The 22,064-nt window shown below is 39.2% G+C and overlaps 9 protein-coding genes across 9 annotated transcripts; 5 read left to right on the top strand and 4 right to left on the bottom strand.

The window, feature by feature from the left end:
- Window positions 1-1,548: 1,548 nt before the first annotated feature.
- Window positions 1,549-3,331, bottom strand: GCK72_000670 (uncharacterized protein; the record flags this gene model as incomplete). Its single annotated transcript, XM_053722611.1, has 6 exons — window positions 1,549-1,806; window positions 1,854-2,192; window positions 2,508-2,580; window positions 2,671-2,765; window positions 2,818-2,931; window positions 3,140-3,331. The coding sequence occupies 6 exons, from the start codon at window positions 3,329-3,331 to the stop codon at window positions 1,549-1,551; spliced, it is 1,071 nt and encodes a 356-aa protein (XP_053591256.1).
- Window positions 3,332-6,881: 3,550 nt separating this feature from the next.
- GCK72_000669 (uncharacterized protein) lies at window positions 6,882-9,302 on the bottom strand (the record flags this gene model as incomplete). Its single annotated transcript, XM_053722610.1, has 8 exons — window positions 6,882-6,960; window positions 7,008-7,144; window positions 7,194-7,287; window positions 7,336-7,452; window positions 7,504-7,575; window positions 7,620-7,870; window positions 9,011-9,203; window positions 9,250-9,302. 8 exons carry the CDS (start codon window positions 9,300-9,302, stop codon window positions 6,882-6,884), a joined length of 996 nt encoding a protein of 331 aa, XP_053591255.1.
- Window positions 9,303-10,186: 884 nt separating this feature from the next.
- On the bottom strand, window positions 10,187-10,498 carry GCK72_000668 (uncharacterized protein; the record flags this gene model as incomplete). The annotated part of the gene is made up of 1 exon (XM_003109354.2): window positions 10,187-10,498. One exon carries the CDS (start codon window positions 10,496-10,498, stop codon window positions 10,187-10,189), a length of 312 nt encoding a protein of 103 aa, XP_003109402.1.
- A 243-nt stretch (window positions 10,499-10,741) lies between these two features.
- Window positions 10,742-11,152, top strand: GCK72_000667 (uncharacterized protein; the record flags this gene model as incomplete). Its single annotated transcript, XM_003109187.2, has 1 exon — window positions 10,742-11,152. One exon carries the CDS (start codon window positions 10,742-10,744, stop codon window positions 11,150-11,152), a length of 411 nt encoding a protein of 136 aa, XP_003109235.1.
- A 913-nt stretch (window positions 11,153-12,065) lies between these two features.
- GCK72_000666 (uncharacterized protein) lies at window positions 12,066-13,891 on the top strand (the record flags this gene model as incomplete). The annotated part of the gene is made up of 3 exons (XM_003109361.2): window positions 12,066-12,370; window positions 12,417-13,010; window positions 13,588-13,891. The coding sequence occupies 3 exons, from the start codon at window positions 12,066-12,068 to the stop codon at window positions 13,889-13,891; spliced, it is 1,203 nt and encodes a 400-aa protein (XP_003109409.2).
- GCK72_000665 (uncharacterized protein) lies at window positions 13,568-13,951 on the bottom strand (the record flags this gene model as incomplete). The annotated part of the gene is made up of 1 exon (XM_003109176.2): window positions 13,568-13,951. The coding sequence occupies one exon, from the start codon at window positions 13,949-13,951 to the stop codon at window positions 13,568-13,570; it is 384 nt and encodes a 127-aa protein (XP_003109224.1).
- A 264-nt stretch (window positions 13,952-14,215) lies between these two features.
- GCK72_000664 (uncharacterized protein) lies at window positions 14,216-14,587 on the top strand (the record flags this gene model as incomplete). The annotated part of the gene is made up of 1 exon (XM_003109390.2): window positions 14,216-14,587. One exon carries the CDS (start codon window positions 14,216-14,218, stop codon window positions 14,585-14,587), a length of 372 nt encoding a protein of 123 aa, XP_003109438.1.
- Window positions 14,588-14,885: 298 nt separating this feature from the next.
- Window positions 14,886-18,181, top strand: GCK72_000663 (uncharacterized protein; the record flags this gene model as incomplete). The annotated part of the gene is made up of 9 exons (XM_003109304.2): window positions 14,886-15,008; window positions 15,053-15,120; window positions 15,168-15,536; window positions 15,586-16,540; window positions 16,596-16,726; window positions 16,776-17,478; window positions 17,528-17,719; window positions 17,763-17,891; window positions 18,146-18,181. The coding sequence occupies 9 exons, from the start codon at window positions 14,886-14,888 to the stop codon at window positions 18,179-18,181; spliced, it is 2,706 nt and encodes a 901-aa protein (XP_003109352.2).
- Window positions 18,182-21,317: 3,136 nt separating this feature from the next.
- On the top strand, window positions 21,318-21,613 carry GCK72_000662 (uncharacterized protein; the record flags this gene model as incomplete). Its single annotated transcript, XM_003109185.2, has 2 exons — window positions 21,318-21,403; window positions 21,457-21,613. 2 exons carry the CDS (start codon window positions 21,318-21,320, stop codon window positions 21,611-21,613), a joined length of 243 nt encoding a protein of 80 aa, XP_003109233.2.
- Window positions 21,614-22,064: the final 451 nt, after the last annotated feature.

Here is a 22,064-nt window from a genome sequence, read left to right as displayed (position 1 = left end):
CAGAGAAGAACAAATAGAAGACTTGACCAAACAGTGTGTGACATAAGGGACCATAAGGTACTACTAGAATTACAAGTGGGTTATCAAATAGTACACCTGGGATAGAAAATTTTTTTCTCTTTTTAGAAAATAGTCGCGATTTGTTTGCAAAAAATCGGAAAAATGTCAGCTCAAAATACTAAATCTAGATAAAAATCTTTTCCAATTTTACATTTTCCCGAAAAAAGACATAAAACATATCAAAAACTAAATTGGTTCTCAATAAATCACTCGTATCTTTCCAATTTTCCTTCTCTTCGCAGTTCTTTTTTCTTTTGAATTCAAATTCCCTCCTCTCCTCTCATCCAGTAATTACTGTGTTACCTCTAGTGTCCTTATGAGCACTTGGAGCATGAACAGATGGGTCGAATGGTAAAAGATTCATTGTTTCCACTCCTCTCTTTTACGGAGAGAAAGGGTATTGTTTTGTAGTGTTGAGCTCAAAATAAAAAATCCAACTGAAGTCATTTCAACACTCTTTCGAGGCTTCTTTTCGAAATTGGTCCATAAATCTTGAGTGAGAGGGAAAAAAGTGAATTTGGTTCGAAGAATTATGGGTTTTTTTCTCTGAATGGCAACCCCAATGATTGAGGTTTTTCACGCGATTCTTTGTTGTTTTCAAGAATAAACAATCTATACATCTCATGAAATGAATCATTGGAGATGAGATAACTACAGAAGAACATTCTAGAATGCTCGAAAATGATGTGAGGGAAATATTGAAAAATGATGGGAATAGTCATACCTGCAAAGAAAAAAAGAAGAAAAAGGGAGAGGAAATTGAGAGATGGGAATGGGAAATTTTTGAAATGATAGAAAGGGAAAGTTGTACTTTTGAAAGAAAAGAAAGTGAATGATATCATCGGAAAGGGAGTCCACTTTTTCTCATTATAACATGATCGTTAATTAGGTATAACTTAATTGCATCCTGAAATCTTTTTAAAACGACAATCTACAGTATCGGCCAAAAATATATCATACTTTGCCTTTTTTTCAATTGAAAACGCCCAACTTTGAGAGTGTGTCATGGTAAAACTAACAGTCCCACAAAATAACTTTTTATGGGACCAAACAGACCAAGAATAGAACTCAATTTTTGTAGTTGTCAACTTTTTTGTACGGGCACTCCCTAAACAGTTATTGTGGTTCAAATATGACAGCTCAAAAATCACACTGTTTTGCACTGCAATCGACCAATTTCAGTGCAAAATAGTGCGATTTTTGAGCTTTCCACTTGAAATTACTACAACTCTTTTGGAAGTGTCCGTACAAAAAAGTTGTCAACTACACAAATGAAGTTATATTCTTGGTCTGTTTGATCCCAAAAAAAGTTATCTTGCGCCACAGTTAATTTACTACGACACACTCTCAAAGTTGGGCATTTTCAACTAAAAAAGACAAAACTTAACACACTTTTGGGCGGTGCTGTAGGGATACTTTAATTGCATCTTGAAATCTTTTCAAAACGACAAACTAATTTATTCAAGTAAAACTATTTATACATATTTCCTAATCCTGCTTCTCTCTTTTTTTCACTTCTTTCAGCTCAAAATCCACAGTTCTCCACCTCAAAAAATCCATTAAATGTTGGCAACTACTTCGAATATATCCGATAATCGAATGATCTCCAGGAGTGAATGATAGAGATTTCATTGCAATTGTAGGAATTTCAGACTGTTGTTCTGATGGAAGAGAGTGATATGAATTCGATGTTTTTGGGAATTCGTCTTCCTCGACAACTTCGAATTCGGCTAATCTGTAGGGAGTCTGAAAATGATATAGTGTGAAAGCGCGCTCTACCGAAATCCACAAACCTTCAACACATATTTCCTAGTTTCATCTGAATCCACCGTTTTCTGTGATATATTCGAATTCAGTGAAGCCATGGACGAAGAAGAAGACACCGATGAAACTGGTGTGGCATACGAGGTATTCACAATTGCAAGTCTGTATCGAGATGCTCCATTCCGAGATTTCGGTACTCCGTATTCCGCCGACTCAAACATTTCCCAAGTCGGTTTCTCCTCTGTCAGAATCACTCTCATCAACTCCAGAATCCGACTTCGACTGTATCTTTGAGACGAGGGTCTCCTGCCACAAGCCAAGTCGACGAGTGCTCCGATCACACGGTAGCCGCACGAGAAGTTATCGGTCTGTGATGGAAATTATATGGCTGGAAAGCTGAGGATTCTGAATCTGTTTTTAACTTTTTTGTAGAAGTGAGTTAGATGGAAAAACAAAATTTAAACTATCGTATCTCTCTTCATTTCAGTGCTAGAAAAATTTCGAATACAGATTCAGAATCCTCATAACTTCAGCTTTTTCCCCAACCTGCTCCTCATAATCTCCATCTATAATGCATGTGATATGAGTGGTGAAAAGGTGCCCGAATAGATGACAGATATGAGTCTCGATCTCGTCGAGCAGCTGAAAATATAGAAAGTATGCTCTAATGACTTTTGACCTACAAATGGATATCCATTCTTTTTGAACTGCTGCAAACTGTCATAAATCTCGACTCTTTCTTTTCGAGCGTTGTAGCTGAAATTACATATTTCATTTTTGTGAAGAATGTAAACGCGCTCTACCGCAACGAGGAAGATTTCGGTGGAGCGCGGTTACAAAACTCACTGAACAAGAATATAATGTGATCTTTTCTGATCGTAGATCACTTGCATCGCAGAATTTTTTCCTGTCACAAATTTCCGAATGTTTTCTGCGTCTGTCTGTAAATAAATTTTCTCAAAATCACCCGTTTCTCTCTAAAGAATTCCCTACAACCATCAAGAATTGGATAGCAAGAAGAGCTTCCAACTTGCGAGGACAAACCGCTTGAAGCTTATCACAAAACGAGTTAATCAAGTCGTCATGGAGTTGCTCACCGAATTTTATCTGTAAATTTTTAAAATAGAAGTTTGAGGTCTTAGCTCCGCACAGTTCTTACAACTGCGCTCCACCGAAATGCCCTAGAAAAACGTCTCTTTTTCTCTGAGCCTCTCAATTTCGCACACAATTTTTATCGATTTCGGTAGAGCGCGGTTGTAAAAAGCGTGCCGTGCCAATAGCTGGCCAAGCTCCGCCTCTCAGAACAGATTCTCACCTCCTCCTCCAAATCAACATTTCCCCCAGTCGCCGTCCGCTCATCCTCCAGAATATCCACGTCTTCTTGTCCCTCTTCTTCTATAAATTCTTCCACCAACACTTGTTTCTCTTTCTGTTTTTTCTTTTCTCTTCTTTTTTCATAATCGTCAAATTCGTCCGATGAGATTTCTCTATATTGATTACGTCTCATATTACTTTTTGGAAAATCAGAAATACACAAAACGTTTTGATTTTTCAGAAAATGGAAAGCTTGACCTTGGCGTGAGAAAGTGGAGAATCGGGGAATTGCACGTGGTAAATTTCAACAGTCTGGGGGGGCCTTCGTCGCGTTTTGTGATCCACCATGACTCTACAGTACTTCTACAGTAATCCGACAGTCTGAAAGCAGGCAAAAATACACTCATGACTGAATATAATCTGTTACGAAAGCGTGGTTCGCTGACTAGGGAATGTTCCAGATGTAACTCGCTCATTTAATTTGGCTCATATTCTATTAAATACTTCTCAACACGCTGATTCCCATACTTGCAAATTTACGGCCCGGCCCGGCCCGGCTTCAAAAAAAGGTACCTATTTTTTACCAAATTTTTTGAATTTTTTTGAAAATTTACATTAAAAATTTCAATTTTTTGATGAATAACTATCTTTTGATTGAATTCTGAAGTATAGTAAAAAATTCGACATTTTTGGGAAAAAATTCAAAAAAATTCAAATTTTCGTTCAAAATTTCAGTTCAAATTTTTCAGCCGGGCCTTCGGGCCGGGCCGGGCCTTGGAAATTCTCGTCACGGCCCGGCCCGGCCCGGCCCGTTGCAAGTATGCTGATTCCGAATATGGAATCCAGTTTTGCAGAACGCTTCACTAAATCGTGATATATGCGTTTTAAGTCATTTTTAGGGCAAAAATTGCATTTTTCGAGAGACTCAAAATCAACTTTAGATCCTATCATGACCTACAGAACCGAGCAAAAAATACGAACTTTGGCCATTTTTAGTTGATAATGAACAACTTTGAGAGTGTTTTACGGTATTGCTGATAGATCCACCAAATAAAATTTTTAATGAATCATACAGGTCAAACCTTGATCTCCATTTTTGTAGTTGACAACTTTTTTGTACGGACACTCTCTAGAGAGTTGTGGTCATTTTAAGACGACAGCTCAAATATCGCATTTTTTGCACTTGAGAGAGAAAATACTTTGTCGATATGTAACTTGCTAGGGAGTGTCCGTACAAAAAAGTTGTCAACTACAAAAATGAAGTTCTACTTTTGATCTGTTTGATCCCATAAAGAGTTATTTTGTGGGACTGTTAGCTTTGGCATGACACACTCTCAAAGTTGGGCATTTTCAATTGAAAAAAGGCAAAATATGATATATTTTTGGCCGGTACTGTAGGTGACCGTTCAAATATCAAAACCACAGAGAAAACCATTCATTCCATTTATTCAAAAAACGACGCGAAATTCACTTTTTCTTCTCACTTTTCGTCTTCTCTCCATCCTTCTTCTCCCCTCCTCCTCCATCCTCTTTCTTCTCACTCGGTTTCTCGTCATTATTATTGAAAATGCCCTTATCAACCTCATTCAATGTCTCATACTGTGGATCCTTTGCATCTGCCTTCACAACTTTCTCTGGTGGCTTGAACTCCTTCTTTTTGCCGTCTTCATCCTTTTTTTCTTCTTTGAATAAATCCTCTCCGAGACCATTCAAAGTCTCGTATTGAGGATCCTTCACATCCGCTTTCTCCACTTTTGTCGGTGCTTTGAACTGCTTTTTCGGGTTTTTATCAGGACCGAACAGGTCGTTATTGAGGCCACAAAGAGTCTGAATAATTATTTAATTATTTAATTTCTTAATTGCTAAATTGGGTTACTGTACCTGATAATTGGGATCCTTCTTCGCTGCGACAGCACTCTCATCCTCTGGTTTTTTGAATGTATCCTTCCCCTTAACCTCTTCTTTTTTCTTCTTTTCCTCTCCTTTTTCTTCCTCTTTTTTCGATTTTTTCGATTTTTTACCTTCAGATTTCTTCGATTTCTCCTTATTCGACTTCTTACTTCCTCCTTCTGTTGTCTTTTTCGATTTCTCTTTCTCACTTTTCTTTGATTTCTTCTCTGCTTCATCCGGCTTCTTCTCTTCTTCTTTCTTCTCTTCAACCGGAGGAGCAGGGGGCGGAGCATCAGAAGCTTTTGGAGGCGGTGGTCTGATCTCTTTTCTCGGCACAATCGTCGAAGCCTCGGCAGAATCCGCAGATTGAGATCCAGACGACGTCTTTGAAGCCTTTTTCGACTTTTTACACATGAACAATGTCGTTGTGAGACATACAATTCCAGTTAGACACCACATGTTCAATACGATGTGGTTCCAATCGACCTGAGATCATTGAGCTCAAAAAGAAAAGAGTGTGGGAGAAAACTTACAATTTGCCAAAATGGTGAGGCCATTCTATTTCCGAGACAATCGGAATTCCGAAATAATTATCGAATTGAACTCTGAATTTTGGTAAAATAATTGGTTGAGTTTTGCCAGATCTAATCAGTACAATCACGTTGGAAATGGGAATTGGGGAAGGAGGATGTCACGGGAAAATGGAGAATTTGGGAAATGGAGATTCACAAAGAAATACTGAACAGATTAGAGCCCCCGCTTCGTAGAATGCCTGGAGCAGAGCTGTGCGGAAGGGAAATTTTCGAAAAAAAAAGAAGTCGGAAGAAGGAAGAAGGAAGTCGGAAATAAATTTTGAAAATCACAAATTTCAGGTTATCCAGTCATCACTGAAAACGAATTTTGGCGTTGTTTTCATACAAATTTTCATCCAAAACCACTGAAAGTCAGCCGATATTTCCGTCGCAAATTCAATATTTTTCTGAACAATTTACACGAAAGTCGGAAGTGGCAAAACATTTTCAGGGGAAGAAGGAAGTCGGAAGTGAAAAAAAGCCCGGCAGTCGGAAGAAGGAGTTCCGCACAACTCTGGCCTTCAGGATTCTATGTTTCTGTGGAAGGGAACAATCTTTTCTTCTGAAGAAATTGAGATTCTGTGATACCTGTTTCAGAACATACCTTTCCAAGTTAAAATGATTTTTTAGTGTCATTACGTCAAAATGGAATCATAGCGGATTGATTAGTGTCACAGTCAGCTTCTTTTATATGATGGTCAGATACACTACCGGACAAAAAGATATCATATTTTGCCTTTTTTCAATTGAAAATGCATAACTTTGAGAGTGCGTCATCGTAATTCTGATTGTCACACCCAGTAGGTTTTTTATGAATCATACAGATCAAAAGTAGAGCTTCATTTTAGTAGTTGAAAACTTTTTTTTACGGACACTCCCTAGCAAGTTACATATCGTCAAAGTAATTTCTCCCTCAAATCGACCAAGTGTAAAGTAGTGCTGTCGTCTTAAAATGGCCATAATCTTTAGGGAGTGTTTGTACAAAAAAGTTGTCAACTACAAAAATGGAGCTCTACTTTTATTCTATAGAATTGATTAAAAACCTACTAGGTGTGACAGCCAGAATTACCAGGAGACCATCTCAAAGTTGGTCATTTTCAACTGAAAACGGTCAACGTTCACAACCTTTTCACCGGTACTGTATCTGGTGGGTTAGCAGTGCAAATTTTAGATTTCGATGCATCGGAAGAAATAACTTTTATTTGAAAATAAACAGAAAGAAGAACAATTGACATACCTAACTAAACTATGAAATTAATAGATAATTCGTACATATTTCTCTCACATCACAAAGTTCCCACACCGTCCCAAAGTCGATGGATATGCGGTATTCATCTCATTGACATATCGATTGTATGCTCTGTAACCAGTTTCCAGTTTCTAGACACACTTTCATCTTAGACTCACTTCTTTCTCCCGTATTTTTTTGAATGAGCAATCACACCTCTTGAGTAATCTGTATCATTCAATTTGATGCCTTCGTGAACATCAAACACGTGGGAAAGAAGGTTGAATGAGTAGTTAGCACGACATAAATTGTAGATCTGAATTTTTTTTTAAACTTTTAAAGAAGATATGCTAAATACAACAAACCAATGACTGCATAACTCTGACTCTTGCAGGAAAATAATCTGCATTGTAGGGATCCTTACGGTGGAGAATCACTTGAACTTCCCATCCACTGTTTCTGAAAGTTTTCATTTGAAATTTCAAATTTTGAAGAAAAGAAACAAACTCATATGGAATTTTCCATGCACTAATTGTATCGGATTCGTTGGAGACTGCGAACCAATGCGAAATATTTGGAATTCGGTGTCCAGAGAAGAAGAATTTGTGGTGGAATTCAAACGTTCTGGAATGCTTTTTTAAAAAGAAATTGATCTCCTTGTTTTTTTTATCTCACTTCTTGTTATTGACATCACTAAACAATTGTTTGTGATCCGTTGGAATAGCGGTTTGGTTGCTTTCGAATCGTCTGAAAAATCTTTTTTCCAAAAAGTATATTTTGATGTTACATACCGAACAACTAGGACTTTCTTACTCTTTCCATCAACCATTGCATTCGAAATCTGTTTCACTTTCGTCGCGAATCCTCCACTCATTATCATATCGATATCCGCAATAAAATGAATATCTGATTTGGCTCCTCGTCTCGCAATGTTTCTCATCAGATTACTAGGATACAACTCGAATGATCCAACTGTCTCGTTTCGATATTCGACACCTGGAAGATCTTTTAAATTCGTTCCATTTTCGAAAGTAGTTGTGGCCTACGATTTTTGAGAAATTTTTCGCAATCATGGCTATTGGATGTAATTTTTATCAGTGGACACTTGTTTTGAAAAGGGGAGAGACGGAAAGCGAAATGGACAGTTACCTGAAAACATTTAAGTTGGAAATAGGAGGATATCATAGCTTTTCAGGCGTTCAGACAGAAAACATGCCAAAATTTTCAGGATTCAGTGCCACCGATAGTAATACAGTACCAATCAAGAGATTGTAAACTTTGTTGAAATTGTCTAACTTTGAAAGGATGTTACGGTATCACTGATTGTGTTTAATGGATCATACAGATCAAGCGTAGAGCTTCATTTTTGTAGTTGACAACTTGTTTGTACGGACACTCCCTAGAGAGTTACATATCGATAAAGTGATTCCTCCCACAAATTTTAATGCAAAATAGTGCGATTTTTGAGCTGTCCTCTTCAAACAACTATAACTCTTGAGGGAGAGTCCGTACAAAAAAGTTGTCAACTACAAAAATGAAGCTCTACGCTTGATCTCTATGATCAATGAAACATTTTACTTGGTGGGACAATCAGTGATACCGTAACACCCTTTCAAAGTTAGACAATTTCAACTGAAAAAGTCAAAATAAGATACCATTTTGGCCAGTACTTTATATCTCTAAAAAACCAGCAGAGTTATCGAAAAGTTGTTTACTACAAAAACAAACATTTAGTATCGAGTAATATCAAAATTTTGAGAAAGTGAGACAACACGTAGGACTGTGACACTCAGTCAGAGTTTACTGGTCACATATGTTGTTTGCGTCTGTTGAGAACTACTGAACTTTGAGAACATGCTACAGCGTAATCAACTTTCTGATTCTTACGAAACTTAACTTTTTGAAAAGCTTAGATATCAATCTTTATTTCTGCAGTTAAAAACTTTTTTTTGACTTTTCTGGTTCATAAGATACAAGCGCTCAAAGTCCGCTACTCACTTTCAGCTACACATCTTCAAAGACTTAGTATATCTCAAAAACTAGGAGAGTTATCAAAAAGCTGCCAACTACAAAAATTTAGTGCTATGCATGTTCTACATAAAATATAAACAGTTTTAAGAATCCGACTAGTTTTAACATTGCTACACAAACGCAAAGTTGACTATTTTTTCCACAAAAAGACCTTTCTCCTAAATTCTTGATCACATCGATGCACATCTGATAAATATTCTAAAGCTCCTTGTGAATGATAATCAATAAATAATGCCAAAGATATGGGACCATCCCAATTCGACGGTTTTCTCTCAATCATTTCCATCATCTCTGAAGTACCATGAACTGCAAGAGTGATCGGTTCGAGACCATCTTCTCGGAATCTGTTCAAAACATTATCAATAATTTCTCAGCCTGTATCCAACTCACGATTCAGATGCTTCTAGGAAATTATACCCGATACAATACTCCTCATTGTGCATTTCAGTTTGAATAATACTATCAATATCCAAACTCTCTCTGAACAATTTCAAACCACTCTGAATCGAATATAGTAACAACTGAATTGAATATTTACTCACTTTTCTGAAAGAGATGTATAGAAAGAATCCAAGAAAACACAGAAAATACCAAGACCTAGGACGATTTGGTAGTCGTGACACCTGAGAAAATGTGATTTCTTACAAATTATGAAACAAATCGTCATTTTCAGTTTCCAGTTTATTTTCGAAGCTCTGAAATAACTCACAATTCGCCGAAACTGTGATGCCATCTAAACTTTTTTCGAAGAAATTTTCGATTCGAATTGAAAAGAATCTTGCGGAAGAACCAAACGTTTCATTGATGTGGATTTAGTTTTTTATCTAGAAAAACTCGAAACGTGAAATTCCACGAGAACTTGTCTCAACTTGCAAAGAGTTGAAACGTCTTTCATGACAATGCACCAGCAACCCATTTTTATTTTTCTAGTTACTATTCTTTTGGATTCAAGATATCCACTGAAGGGAAGTCACTTGAAAATAGCTTATCAACTGGTATGTTAATAATGTAATTTCCTTTTGAATATCTCCTCCAATATCCTTTTTACTACCCGTGTGAATAACATTGAGGTGCTGGTAAGTCTTTCTTAATTGCGTTGCAGCTATCCGACAAGATTTAATTCCCTTCTTGTTCGATTTCTTGACTGCATTCTCCCAGCATCGGATTCTCGAAGCATTGGAAAGTAATCTGAAAGCAATGGTGAAGAAATAAAAAGAAAATAAAACAGTGTCTTTATTCAATAGTGAGTTTGGATTATTGAGATTTGTGGCCCTAAAGAGGGCCGTTGGGTTCGGTATTTGTTTTGGAAAACGAAGGGATAATAAAATTATCCTCCGAATCCGTAGAGGGTTCTTCCTTGACGCTTCAAAGCGTAGACGACGTCCATGGCGGTAACGGTCTTTCTCTTGGCGTGCTCGCAGTAGGTGACGGCATCACGGATGACGTTCTCAAGGAAAACCTTGAGAACTCCACGGGTCTCTTCGTAGATGAGTCCAGAGATTCTCTTGACTCCTCCTCTTCTAGCGAGACGGCGGATAGCTGGCTTGGTGATTCCTTGGATGTTGTCACGAAGGACCTTGCGATGGCGCTTGGCACCTCCTTTTCCGAGGCCTTTTCCTCCCTTTCCACGTCCGGACATTGTTGAGCGATTGATGAAGACTCACAAGTGAGATAGAGAATAACGAGCGTAACGAACGAGCTTTAAAGAGGCTGCGGTGGCGGGGCGGAGTCAAATTGCGCCACCCTGTGAGGACACATCTTTTTCTCTGCGCCTCTCACTAACCCCTCTTCTTTTCTTCGCTCCGCCCCGCCACCACAGCCGGTATAAAAAGAGGAGAGGAGATGGCGCTCCTCACTGTCCAATCGGATACCACTCAACGCAATGGCTCGTACCAAGCAAACCGCCCGTAAATCGACCGGAGGAAAGGCCCCAAGAAAGCAATTGGCCACCAAAGCTGCCCGCAAATCGGCCCCAGCTGCTGGAGGAGTCAAGAAGCCACATCGTTATCGTCCAGGAACCGTCGCTCTCCGTGAGATCAGACGTTACCAAAAGTCCACCGAGCTCCTCATCCGCAAGTTGCCATTCCAGCGACTTGTTCGTGAGATCGCCCAGGACTTCAAGACCGATCTTCGATTCCAATCTTCCGCTGTCATGGCTCTTCAAGAGGCCGCTGAGGCTTACCTCGTCGGACTCTTCGAGGACACCAACTTGTGCGCCATCCATGCTAAGCGAGTCACCATCATGCCAAAGGATATCCAGCTTGCCAGACGTATCCGAGGAGAACGTGCTTAAGCGCGTTTCGCTTCAATCTTACCGAACCCAACGGCCCTCTTTAGGGCCACAAACATCCAAAATCCAACCTTTTCTATTGTTGAATAAAGTTTCTGTCTTGTTTTCTTTGCAGGTGTTTTCAGGTTCATACTCTGACGCCAAATGAAAGGAATAATTTGTTCTCAATTCCATTCGAAACGATTCCACTGCCGGTTCAAACGCATTCTTAAATAACGTCATTTCCCATGTAATTCAGCCTACCAAAGGTAAGAAATTGTCCTTTTGGAATGAAATTAGAAGTTCATCAACACTAGGTTATGGCTGCATTCATCGCTGTTGCCTTTGGAATACCTTGCTTCATTTCAATTCAAATAACTTGCAATAAAAAAAACAAAGAGATCGAAGAACCCACTCCATCATTCGCAATTTCTCACTCAAAATCGGCGTTTTCCGAAGTTGACCTCGAAATGGATACAACGCAAAGAGATGACGAAACCGATAGAGAAAAAAGAGAGAAATTTGAAAAAAGAAATGAGAAGAAGTAGTGATAAAGAAGACAAATCTAACTCTAAAAATGAAATTTTGAAATCGAAAACGGTAAAAAGTGAGAAATCGAGTGGAAAAGAAGACAGAGAAACTTCTGCTGAAATGAAACTAAACTCAAGCAAAATAATGAGAAAATGATATGAAACTGTAACTTTTGATTTTTTGATGAGCTTAGTGTCGGATTCTTTCAAAATTGTTTTCCCAGATCTTCATGACCGACGTTTCCTCGTATTCCCAGTGTACCATCTGCGTATTAATTGTGTGGTGTCTTGACGCATACACAGAATTCTGAGTTATCGATCCGTATTGTCCGCTCTTTGCCATTCTTCACATTTATTCTGTATGATTGAGGAAACATTTTCTTGTTTTTCAGGTCTTGTGAGACACAATGAAACTATTCAGTCTCCCTTATCTTGCATACTCTCGAATCATCACTTCAATGAATCCGATAGAAGTGCTTTTTCTCTCATTTTGTTCTAAAAAATCAAGAGAACGAATCAAACAGATACGTTTTCACGCGTATTATGCGGTGATTTCCACAGAAATTGTCGAACCGAAATCACCGACTCTTCAATTACAATGTTCGCTTTCAAGTCGATATATATTGATTCCATTCCAGCTTGCTCCTCGTTGGGCTCGGTGTGAGGGGAGAAGATTTACAGGGACTATAGATGGAGTCAGACATTATTTTAGGTATGTCTCAATGTTTCAAAGTGACAAAAAGAATCAAATTATTCAGATCCATGGATGACGAGGATGACGGTACCATTTTGTACAGTGATATCAAGAAAAGTGGATTTCAAATAAGCAATTACACTTTGGATTTAGTACAAGGAAAATTAGAAAAGCTAAGGATGGACTTAAATTTAATTGATGATTGGAAAGGATTCATAGCTGAACCATGTCTCAAATCAGTTTCCAGAATAGAAATTCTTTCTGAGACTATTACTTCTGAAAAATTGTCCGCTTTATTCAACAATATTGAAAATCCTTGGCATGTTCACATTCACTCTAAAGTTGAGGGGCGAGTAAACCCAAATTCGATTATTTTCCGATCCTACATACTAATCATATACGAGACTAATTGGATTACAAGAGAACATTTACTTGGATTCAATGGAAAATACTTGTGTTTCATCAATCCTACTTTCGGTATTGAATCAATTATAGAATTCATAAAACAATGGAAAAATGGGAATAATACGAAATTTGCAATACTCAAAATGGCAGAGGTATCTCAAGAATTTATGAACAGAGACCGATTTATTTCCGAGTTCAACACAAAACCATGGGATCCAACGAAAAGAGAAAAATGCTATATTTATGATAAAGAGTAAGTCAACTCCTTTTTAAACCTTGTTGAATAAAGCTCATTTCTTGTTTCCTCGAAGATTTTCCTTGTTCAAAAACTGCAATTTTCTGTTATCTCGATCTCGAGTCAAGCTGTTCACCAATAGAACGGGAAAGTTCAGCATGTATTTCCGTTCTATTGTTATGCATCTTCACTCTGGATCCTTCCCAAGTGTGAAGAACAATTTCCTCTCAAATGATACGATATCCAGCAGAACTGGAAGTGTAGCTGCCCTATTTCCATCACGGGATTACCGAATTCTGAAGAATCTCTATGGAAGTTTCACTACCGCCAATAAAACTCTACATACGTGATAGGAGATTTCATGGGAAATAAATGGCAGTTCTGAAAATCTAAAATGTAAAAAATACGATTATGACAGTGAAATAGTTTCGTTTTTTTCATTTCCATGGAAGGCCTGAAAAACCTGCAAATAAAACAAGAAAGTAACTTTATTCAAACAATTAAAAATAGGATTATGGATATTTGTGGCCCTAAAGAGGGCCGTTGGGTTCGGTGGGGTTTTTGGAAGAAGGTTCTTATTCCTTGTCTCCTCCAGTCTTCTTTGGCAGAAGAACGGCTTGGATGTTTGGAAGAACTCCTCCCTGGGCGATGGTCACTCCAGCCAACAGCTTGTTGAGTTCTTCGTCGTTGCGGACAGCAAGTTGAAGATGTCTTGGGGCGATACGGGTCTTCTTGTTGTCACGGGCAGCGTTTCCAGCCAACTCGAGGACTTCAGCAGCGAGATACTCGAGAACAGCGGCGAGGTAGACTGGGGCTCCAGCTCCAACACGTTGAGCGTAGTTTCCTTTGCGAAGGATGCGGTGAAGACGACCGACTGGGAATTGGAGTCCGGCTCTTGACGAGCGAGACTTGGCCTTTCCACCGGTCTTGGCTTTTCCTCCCTTTCCGCGTCCAGACATGGTTGATGAGTTGATGGGTAGTAGTGAAGTACTATCGTGAGGAAACTGAGCGGAAGCAGCGCTTTTATACTCTGTGTGCGGTGGGTGGGCGGGGCTATCACCGCGGAGGTGTTGAAAAGGACATTCGGCGACGCGTGTGACATGAGGTGTGTCCCCACAGGGTGGTGGCGGCAGACTCCGCCCCACCACCGCGCGTTTCAAATAAATAGTTCCCAGAGTCACTCGCCGCTTCATACTAGTCTATCGACCAGTCCGTCAATCGAAATGGCACCACCAAAGCCGTCCGCCAAGGGAGCAAAGAAAGCCGCCAAGACCGTCACCAAGCCAAAGGATGGAAAGAAGAGAAAGGCCCACCGCAAGGAGTCCTACTCTGTCTACATCTACCGTGTGTTGAAGCAAGTTCACCCAGACACTGGAGTCTCCTCGAAGGCCATGTCCATCATGAACTCCTTCGTCAACGACGTTTTCGAACGCATCGCTGCCGAGGCTTCTCGTCTTGCCCACTACAACAAGCGCTCAACCATCTCTTCCCGCGAAATTCAAACGGCCGTCCGTTTGATCCTTCCAGGAGAGTTGGCCAAGCACGCCGTTTCTGAAGGAACCAAGGCTGTGACCAAGTACACCTCCAGCAAGTAAGCTCTCGAGCTGAAAGCTACCCCACCGAACCCAACGGCCCTCTTTAGGGCCACAAATCGCAATAATCCACATTTTTGATTGAATAAATAATTTATTATATTGCTTTATAACTTTTCTGTTTTATTGAATGGAGAAATCACCAATTAAAGTTTTTGCAAAGCTTTCTCTCGGTAATCAGGCAATAAGAGCCAAAAGAAGAAAACTGAGGAAAATGTGTGCTGAAATCGGCGTTTATTGATGAATTCCGAGAAATCAACGCATAATACTTTCATGAATTCTGAAATTAAAATTCTAGGGGATGGAAGACCAATGGCTGCTGTCGGCCATTTATGATGATGACTTGGTCGAGAGAATACGAGAAAGTACTAGAGGAAGTTGCTCGAGGCATACTTCAATCAATTTGCCGACTTTCGAAAATGAGGTTAAACTTTGAGGTTTAAGGAGAATACTACATCATTGTTTCAGATTCTAAGCTCTTCTTCTGGGTCGAGAACATTCGACGAATACTATCTCCCGGCTATTGAAGAGCCAAGGTAGATTTTAGCTGACAGAGAACATTCGCTGAAAATTAGATTTGCAGAGAGAAGTTCCAGCTAGTTCGAAAACCAGCACCAAGTTTCGCCGGAAGATATCTCTCACTTCTCGCGAATCATTTTCAAATCACTTGCAAAGGATCGATTGTCTATCAGTATTACATCGGAATCAATCCGAGTATTCCATCGAAAAAGCTGAACAGGAAAATTCTAAGTTTACTGGAGAAGCAAGTTCCGGAACTTCTCGAATTAAACCTCGCGTATGATGGAATGCACACTATTTATAGTTCGAAATATATTGATACAAGAAGAATTAATCAAATTTCGATAGATTTAAAAGGAACTGTGAAAGAGTCGCCGAATCAATTCACAATTTTCTTCACCTATGTCGACAACTTTCGTTTGGATACAAGAATGTGAGTGTTATTCGGTTTTTGAATAATATTATTGTGAAATATCTTTCAGTCCACCTGAAAACCAAACTGCCATTGAAAAGCAGCGAATGAAACATGCAATCGATACGATTTTCCGACAAACATCAGTCGGACGCTTCCACGTAGTTCAACAATCGTTCTTCTCGATTACACCTCATCTACAAATCGGCCCAGCTCATGGCCTCGGATGGGGAACTGTTAATCTAGGACTCGGAAGAGAAGTTTGTTATGGATTTTATCAGAATGTCGTCGAAACTTTCGATATGTTGACAATGAACATCGATGTTGCGACGACAACTTTCTATCGTCCAATTGCTCTTGTTGAATTTCTCGCGGAAGTTCTTGAAGTTCCGCTTGCAACTGTTATCGATGGACGATCGTTGAGTGAAGCACAAAAGAAGAAATTCAACAGAGAAGTTGCCGGTTTGAAAGTCGAAACGAGACATTGTGCTTCTCCGAGACGATTCCGAGTTGCTAGATGTACATGGAAACCAATGGAAAACATTACACTGCATATCTCAAATGGAACGGATGCTTCTTTATCGATTTCAATGGTGGATTACTTCAAATCTCGTTACAATATCGACCTACAATACAGACATCTGCCTTGTGTCGAATTAGGTCGCAGTCGAGAATGCATTCTCCCTCTCGAACTTTGCTACATTGTCGGCGGACAACGATGTATAAAGAAGCTAAACGAGCAGCAAATCGCGAATCTAATCCGAGCGACGAGTCGAAATGCAACAGAACGAAAAAGTGCTATTATGAATATACACGAAAGAGTTGATGTTCGAAACGATCCATGTGGTTCGGAAAACGGACTTCGGGTCGAAAATCAGATGATGAAGTTAGACGGTCGAGTGCTTCCATCTCCTCGTCTTGTGTATTGTTATCCAAATTCTAAACTCCAAAACTGTGTGACGACTCCGAATAATGGAACATGGGATATGAGAGGAAAGAACTTTTATACTGGAGTAAAAATCAAAGTAAGTTATTCGAGATAATCGTTCAAAGAAATGTTTCAAAAAATGTATTTTTCAGAAATGGGCAGCCGTTTGTTATGCCGATTCAGCTATTGTATCCCCAAATAATCTCGAATCATTCATCGGAAATCTTCAGCGCGTTGCCAAAGAAATCGGAATGCCTTTTGTCGAAGAATACTGCTTTTATAGGTAAAAATCATCAGTTATTTATTATATAAAACAAACATTTTATTTCCAGCTACATTCCACCCGATGATGCAGCAACTTCACTTGAAATCCTGCATCGAACTTACCCAGATCTCCAAATAGCAATTTGCGTCGTTCCTGGAAAGTCGACAGTTTATGGTGATTTGAAACGAAAAGGAGATCTTCTTGGATTGACAACCCAATGCGTTCGCACCCACAATGTCACCCGAGTATCTCCACACACTCTTTCTAATCTTTGTATGAAAATCAACTCAAAACTCGGCGGTGTAAATGTCGCGTTATCCGCTCCACCACCAGCTATGACATCAGATCCAACTCTATTCATTGGATGTCATTTAGCACGAAACGCAGTTCCACTAGTATCCGATTCATCGTCTTCCGATAGCAACATGGACACTTCGATTGCTTGTCTCGTCGGCTCTCTCGACGGACATCCCACTCGTTTTTCTCCAATGTTTCGCGTACAATCGCGAAATTCCAGTACAATTATCGATCTAACTGATATGATGTGTGAAGCGATTGCCAATTTTCGTCAAGCCACCGGTTTTAAACCGCATAAAATTGTCATCTATCGCTCTGGAATTGGCGAAGAAACTATCGAAGAGATTTTGCAAACGGAGCTACGTGCTATCCGAGAAGCTTGCAAGCTCATCGAACCCAATTTTCAACCTGGAATCACCTTTATCGGATTAGATGTTACTCATCACACAAGATTCTTCGCTGCTAATGATAGAGTGAGTTGAAAACTCTGTTGTCCTTAATTTAAGCATTAAAAAATTACAGGACAAGATTGGAAGCAGTCAGAATGTACCAGCCGGAACACTGGTTGAAACGGGAATCACTGTCAACAACGCTTTCGAATTCTATCTCGTCTCACACGCTGGAATCCAAGGAACATCTCGTCCAACGAAGTACGTCGTCATGTGGGATGACAACCAGTTTCCGCCGTATGAAGTTCATGAAATGACTTACCAGGTACATAATTCAGTTGATTATAAAACCTAAAAATGTCTTTCAGCTCTGCCACACGCAATCCCGTTGCACAAGAAGCGTCTCCATTCCGTCGCCAGTTTATTATGCAAAGCTCGTGGCGCAACGGGCGAAAATACTGTTAGCTGATGAAAAGTTCGATTCCCAGCTATTCCATGTAAGTTTTCTAAACAAATTTATTGACAATTCGTTAGAATTTGCAATTAATTTGACGAGTTTTGAGATTAAGAGCCGTTTTGTTGTAGATTTACGGTGACGACGCGCAGTCAAGAGCCGTTTTGGTGTAGATTTACGGGGTGATTTTGTGTTACTTTATCGACCGATTTCTATTATCAAATGAGAATCGGGATTCGCTCAGCATCTCCAAAATGAATAATACTGAAATCGAGTTCAAATGTTTTTAAATTTCAGGAGAAATCACGATCAGATGGAATGATGTTCGTCTGATGTCTCTTCTCCATTCCACCACACAGTTTAATCTGCACTCACCCACTTAAACCAGGTTTAAAGCAATATTTAATTACAATTTCTTCTACTATACTTGACTCATATTTTTCGATTTTTTAAATCGAAACTTTTACCACTAGTCTCACTTTTAGAATAGTCTTACACCCACCACTTTATTGTTGTAGTCGTTGTCATTTTGTTATCAAATTGTTCGAATTTTTATGTTTCCCATACACCTATACGGTTTCAAACCTGTTCTCGTTGTCATTTTCATTCTTGTTATCCCCCCTCGTTACATTTTTTTCAGCAGAAACTCATAAAATTGTGAGATTTTTTCTGAAATTCAGTCATAGAGCATTTCAGATGTGAAAAATCGGATGGAAGGGAAGAAGAAAATCGATAGAATAGAAACTGGAGTTGGTTGGAGTGGAAAACACTTCTTCTGAAAACAAACTGAAATCAAAAAGCAAGAACGAGAAAATTACACGAAATTGTGTATTTAGCTTTTTGTTTTTTCTTGGATTCATTAAGAAAGCATCTCTTGAAATATTCTGACGAGTTTCCCGAAGTTTAGGCAGCTTTTTCAAATGAAAACCTGACAATAAAAATGAAAATAACTAAAGAGGAAGAATGAAACAAATCCATTTTGACACTGATTATGCTTATATTTTCACACGATTTTTTTTTGAACTATTCACCGGTTTTCCATATACGATGTAGCTGACATTGAACAGTGTCTTTGAGTTACAAACAACATCTCGACTGAAGATAAAATCTAATTTTGAACATAAGTGTACAGAAAAATGCATAAATCACATGCCACCATAACCGCACAGGGCTTTTTCTTTTTCCCAATCGAAAAAAAAGAGAAATAGAAGTCTACAGTATTCGCCTATAAGCCCCGCCTGTTTCCCATAGTAATTATAGTGAATGGCGGGAACCCGTGACATGTCGAATAGGTGGGTATATATATATTACCTGTCGATTCATATATAAATGTGTAGGTGTACACGAGACGGGATGTTCAGCGATGAGCATCCGGTCACATCAGTAATGGTCATCCATTCGCCAGATATTCAGTAGTGATTGTCTGTAGCCTAGAATTTGAGGAGTAGTCCAAAAGGAGCCCAAAACTTGTAGAGGTGTCCACGAGGAGCCCAGAACTTGAGGAGCATCCCATGAGTCCAGGAGGAGCCCAGAAGTCCACCGGGTGCCCAGAAGTTGAGGAGGAGTCCTGAATGGAAGGAGGAGTCCACGAGGAGCCCGGAATCGGAGAAGCAGTCCATGAGGAGCCTACAACCGGAGGAGGAGCCGAGAATCAAAGGAGCCCAGAAATTGAGGAGGAGCCGACGAGAAGCCCTGAATGGAAGGAGGAGTCCACGAGCAGTCCAGAATCGGAGGAGGAGGTCACGACTCGTGATTCACGAGGAGGAGCCCAGAAGTCCACGAGGAGGATTCCACGGAGGATTCCACGTGGAGCCCAGAACTTAAGGAGCCAAAAAGCCAAGGAGGAGTTCACGAAGAACAACGAGAGGTTCTACAACCGGATGAGGAGTCCACGAGGAGCCCAGAACTTGAGGAGGAGTCCACGAGAAGCCCTGAATCAGAGGAGCCCAGAAGTCCACAAGGAGCCCACAACCGGATGAGAAATCCACATTATTGAATTGAATTGAACAGATTAAGGCTAGAACTACATTTTTGTAGTTGATTACTTTGTTGTGAAAGCTCTCCGGAGAGAGATATATGTTGTGGAAATTGACAATGATAGGTCACAATGAAAACGTGCACCATTTTCAAAGCGCTATAACTTTTTATGGAGCCCGTTTACAAAAAAGTTGTCAATTGCAAAATTATAGATCCAGGCTTGTTCTATAAAAAACATATAATTTCAAAACTATTAAACATCATTTCGCTTTTTTCACACACTCTAAGTTAACTGAAACTTGCTAACTTCTACTGTGTGCCACAGCGCCAGAAACTACCAAACGTTTTTAAACTTCCGATTTATAACAGTCTAGATTTTTATTTTTGAAGTTTGCAATTTTGTTGAAGAAGAAAAAGATATTAACCTCTAGGCAGTCTTGGTAACTTTGACAGACGTAACCGACGTTTCCTCGTCTTCCCCAGTGTAACATCTGTGTATTCACTATGTGTTGTCGTCTTGACGCATACACAGAATTCTGAGTTATCGATCCATACTGTCCGCTCTCCGCCCTTCTTCGCCATTATTCTGTCTGATTAAGGAAACATTTTCTTGTTTTTCAGCTCTTTTCGGACACAATGAAACTACTATCATTCCCTTACCTCGCATTCTTTCGAATTATTATTTCAATGAATCCGATAGAAGTGTTTTGTCTCTCATTTTGTTCAAAAAAATCAAGAGAAAGAATCAAACAGATACGTTTTCATGAGTATTTTGCGATGATTTCCACAAGACTTGTCGAACCGAAATCACCATCTCTTCGATTAGGATTTTCGCGTTCAACGCGATATATAACGATTCCATTCCAGCTTGCTCCTCGTTGGGCTCGATGTGAGGGGAGAAGGTTTACAGGGACTATAGATGGAGTCAAACACTATTTCAGGTATGTCTCAATGTCACAAAGTGACAAAAATAATCAAATTATACAGATCCATGGATGACGACTACGGTACCGTTTTGTACAGTGATATCAAGAAAAGTGGATTTCAAATAACCAGTTACATTTTGGATTTATTACAAAAACCACTGGAAAACCTAGAGTTGGACTTAAATTTGATTGATGATTGGAAAGGATTCATAGCTGAACCATGTCTCAAATCAGTTTCCAGAATAGAAATTTTTTCCAAAACTATTACTTCTGAAAAACTGTCCGCCTTATTCAACAATATTGAAAATCCTTGGCATGTTCATATTCACTCTAAAGTTGAAGGACGAGTAGACCCGAATTTTATTATTTTCCGATCCGAAATGCTAATCATTTACGAGACTAGTTGGATTACAAGAGAACACTTACTTGGATTCAATGGAAAATACTTGTGTTTCGATAAGCCCACTTTTAATATTGAACTTATTATTGAATTCATAAGACAATGGAAAAACGGGAATAATACAAAATTCGTAGCACTTAAAATGAGTAGAGTACCTGAAGAAGTAATGAACAGAGACCGATATATTTCCGAGTTTGATGCAAAACCATGGGATCCGACGAAAAGAGAAAAATGCTATATTTATGAGAAAGAGTAAGTTAACTCCTTTAAAACTGGAAACGAAATAAAAGTTATCTTCTCTGCAGAATCACTGACGCACAAGACATTGTTGCCGACTTATCAGAAGGATTAGATTTCGAGAGAGATGATGGATTACTGGCAACTATTAGACTCAGAATCAAACCACGTCGTAATCTATTTCAGTTTTTTGTGTGGCACAAACGATTCACTACTTCTTATTGAAGTTTATTATCTTATCTTGAAATCAAAATTTATCATTTAGTTATACTGTTTTGTTGTTTCACTGTTTTCCATCAGAAACTCATAAAATTGTGAGATTTTTATTGTGCGTGCTAAGCAGGCGGGAGGGTGTTTTTTCAGAATAATTATGATACAGAACGGGAAGAAAAAGGAAGGGAAAGGTAACGGCGTTATGAAATTAAATTAAAAAAAGAAAAGTATTTCACCATGAAATAAGCTCACAACTAGAGATTTTTGGGTTTTTAAGGTTTCAGGGTTTCGGGCGGAACAAAAAAGGATTCTAGATGATTCAGATGGGAAATTGTGGGGGTAATCGAGAGAAGAGAAAGGGGGGAAAGCTCGTTTTGTCTTTTGTCATAAAAGCTCGCGAATCGTTGAAAAAGAAGAAAATGCGCTCCAAAGAATGATCGGTGGAGCGACTTTGTATTATTAG

The sequence above is a fragment of the Caenorhabditis remanei genome, chromosome I, assembly GCF_010183535.1.
Source record: "Caenorhabditis remanei strain PX506 chromosome I, whole genome shotgun sequence".
Taxonomy (NCBI): Eukaryota; Metazoa; Nematoda; class Chromadorea; order Rhabditida; family Rhabditidae; genus Caenorhabditis; species Caenorhabditis remanei.
The sequence above is the reverse complement of the archived record's forward strand: the minus strand, read 5'-3'. Positions and strand labels throughout refer to the sequence as shown.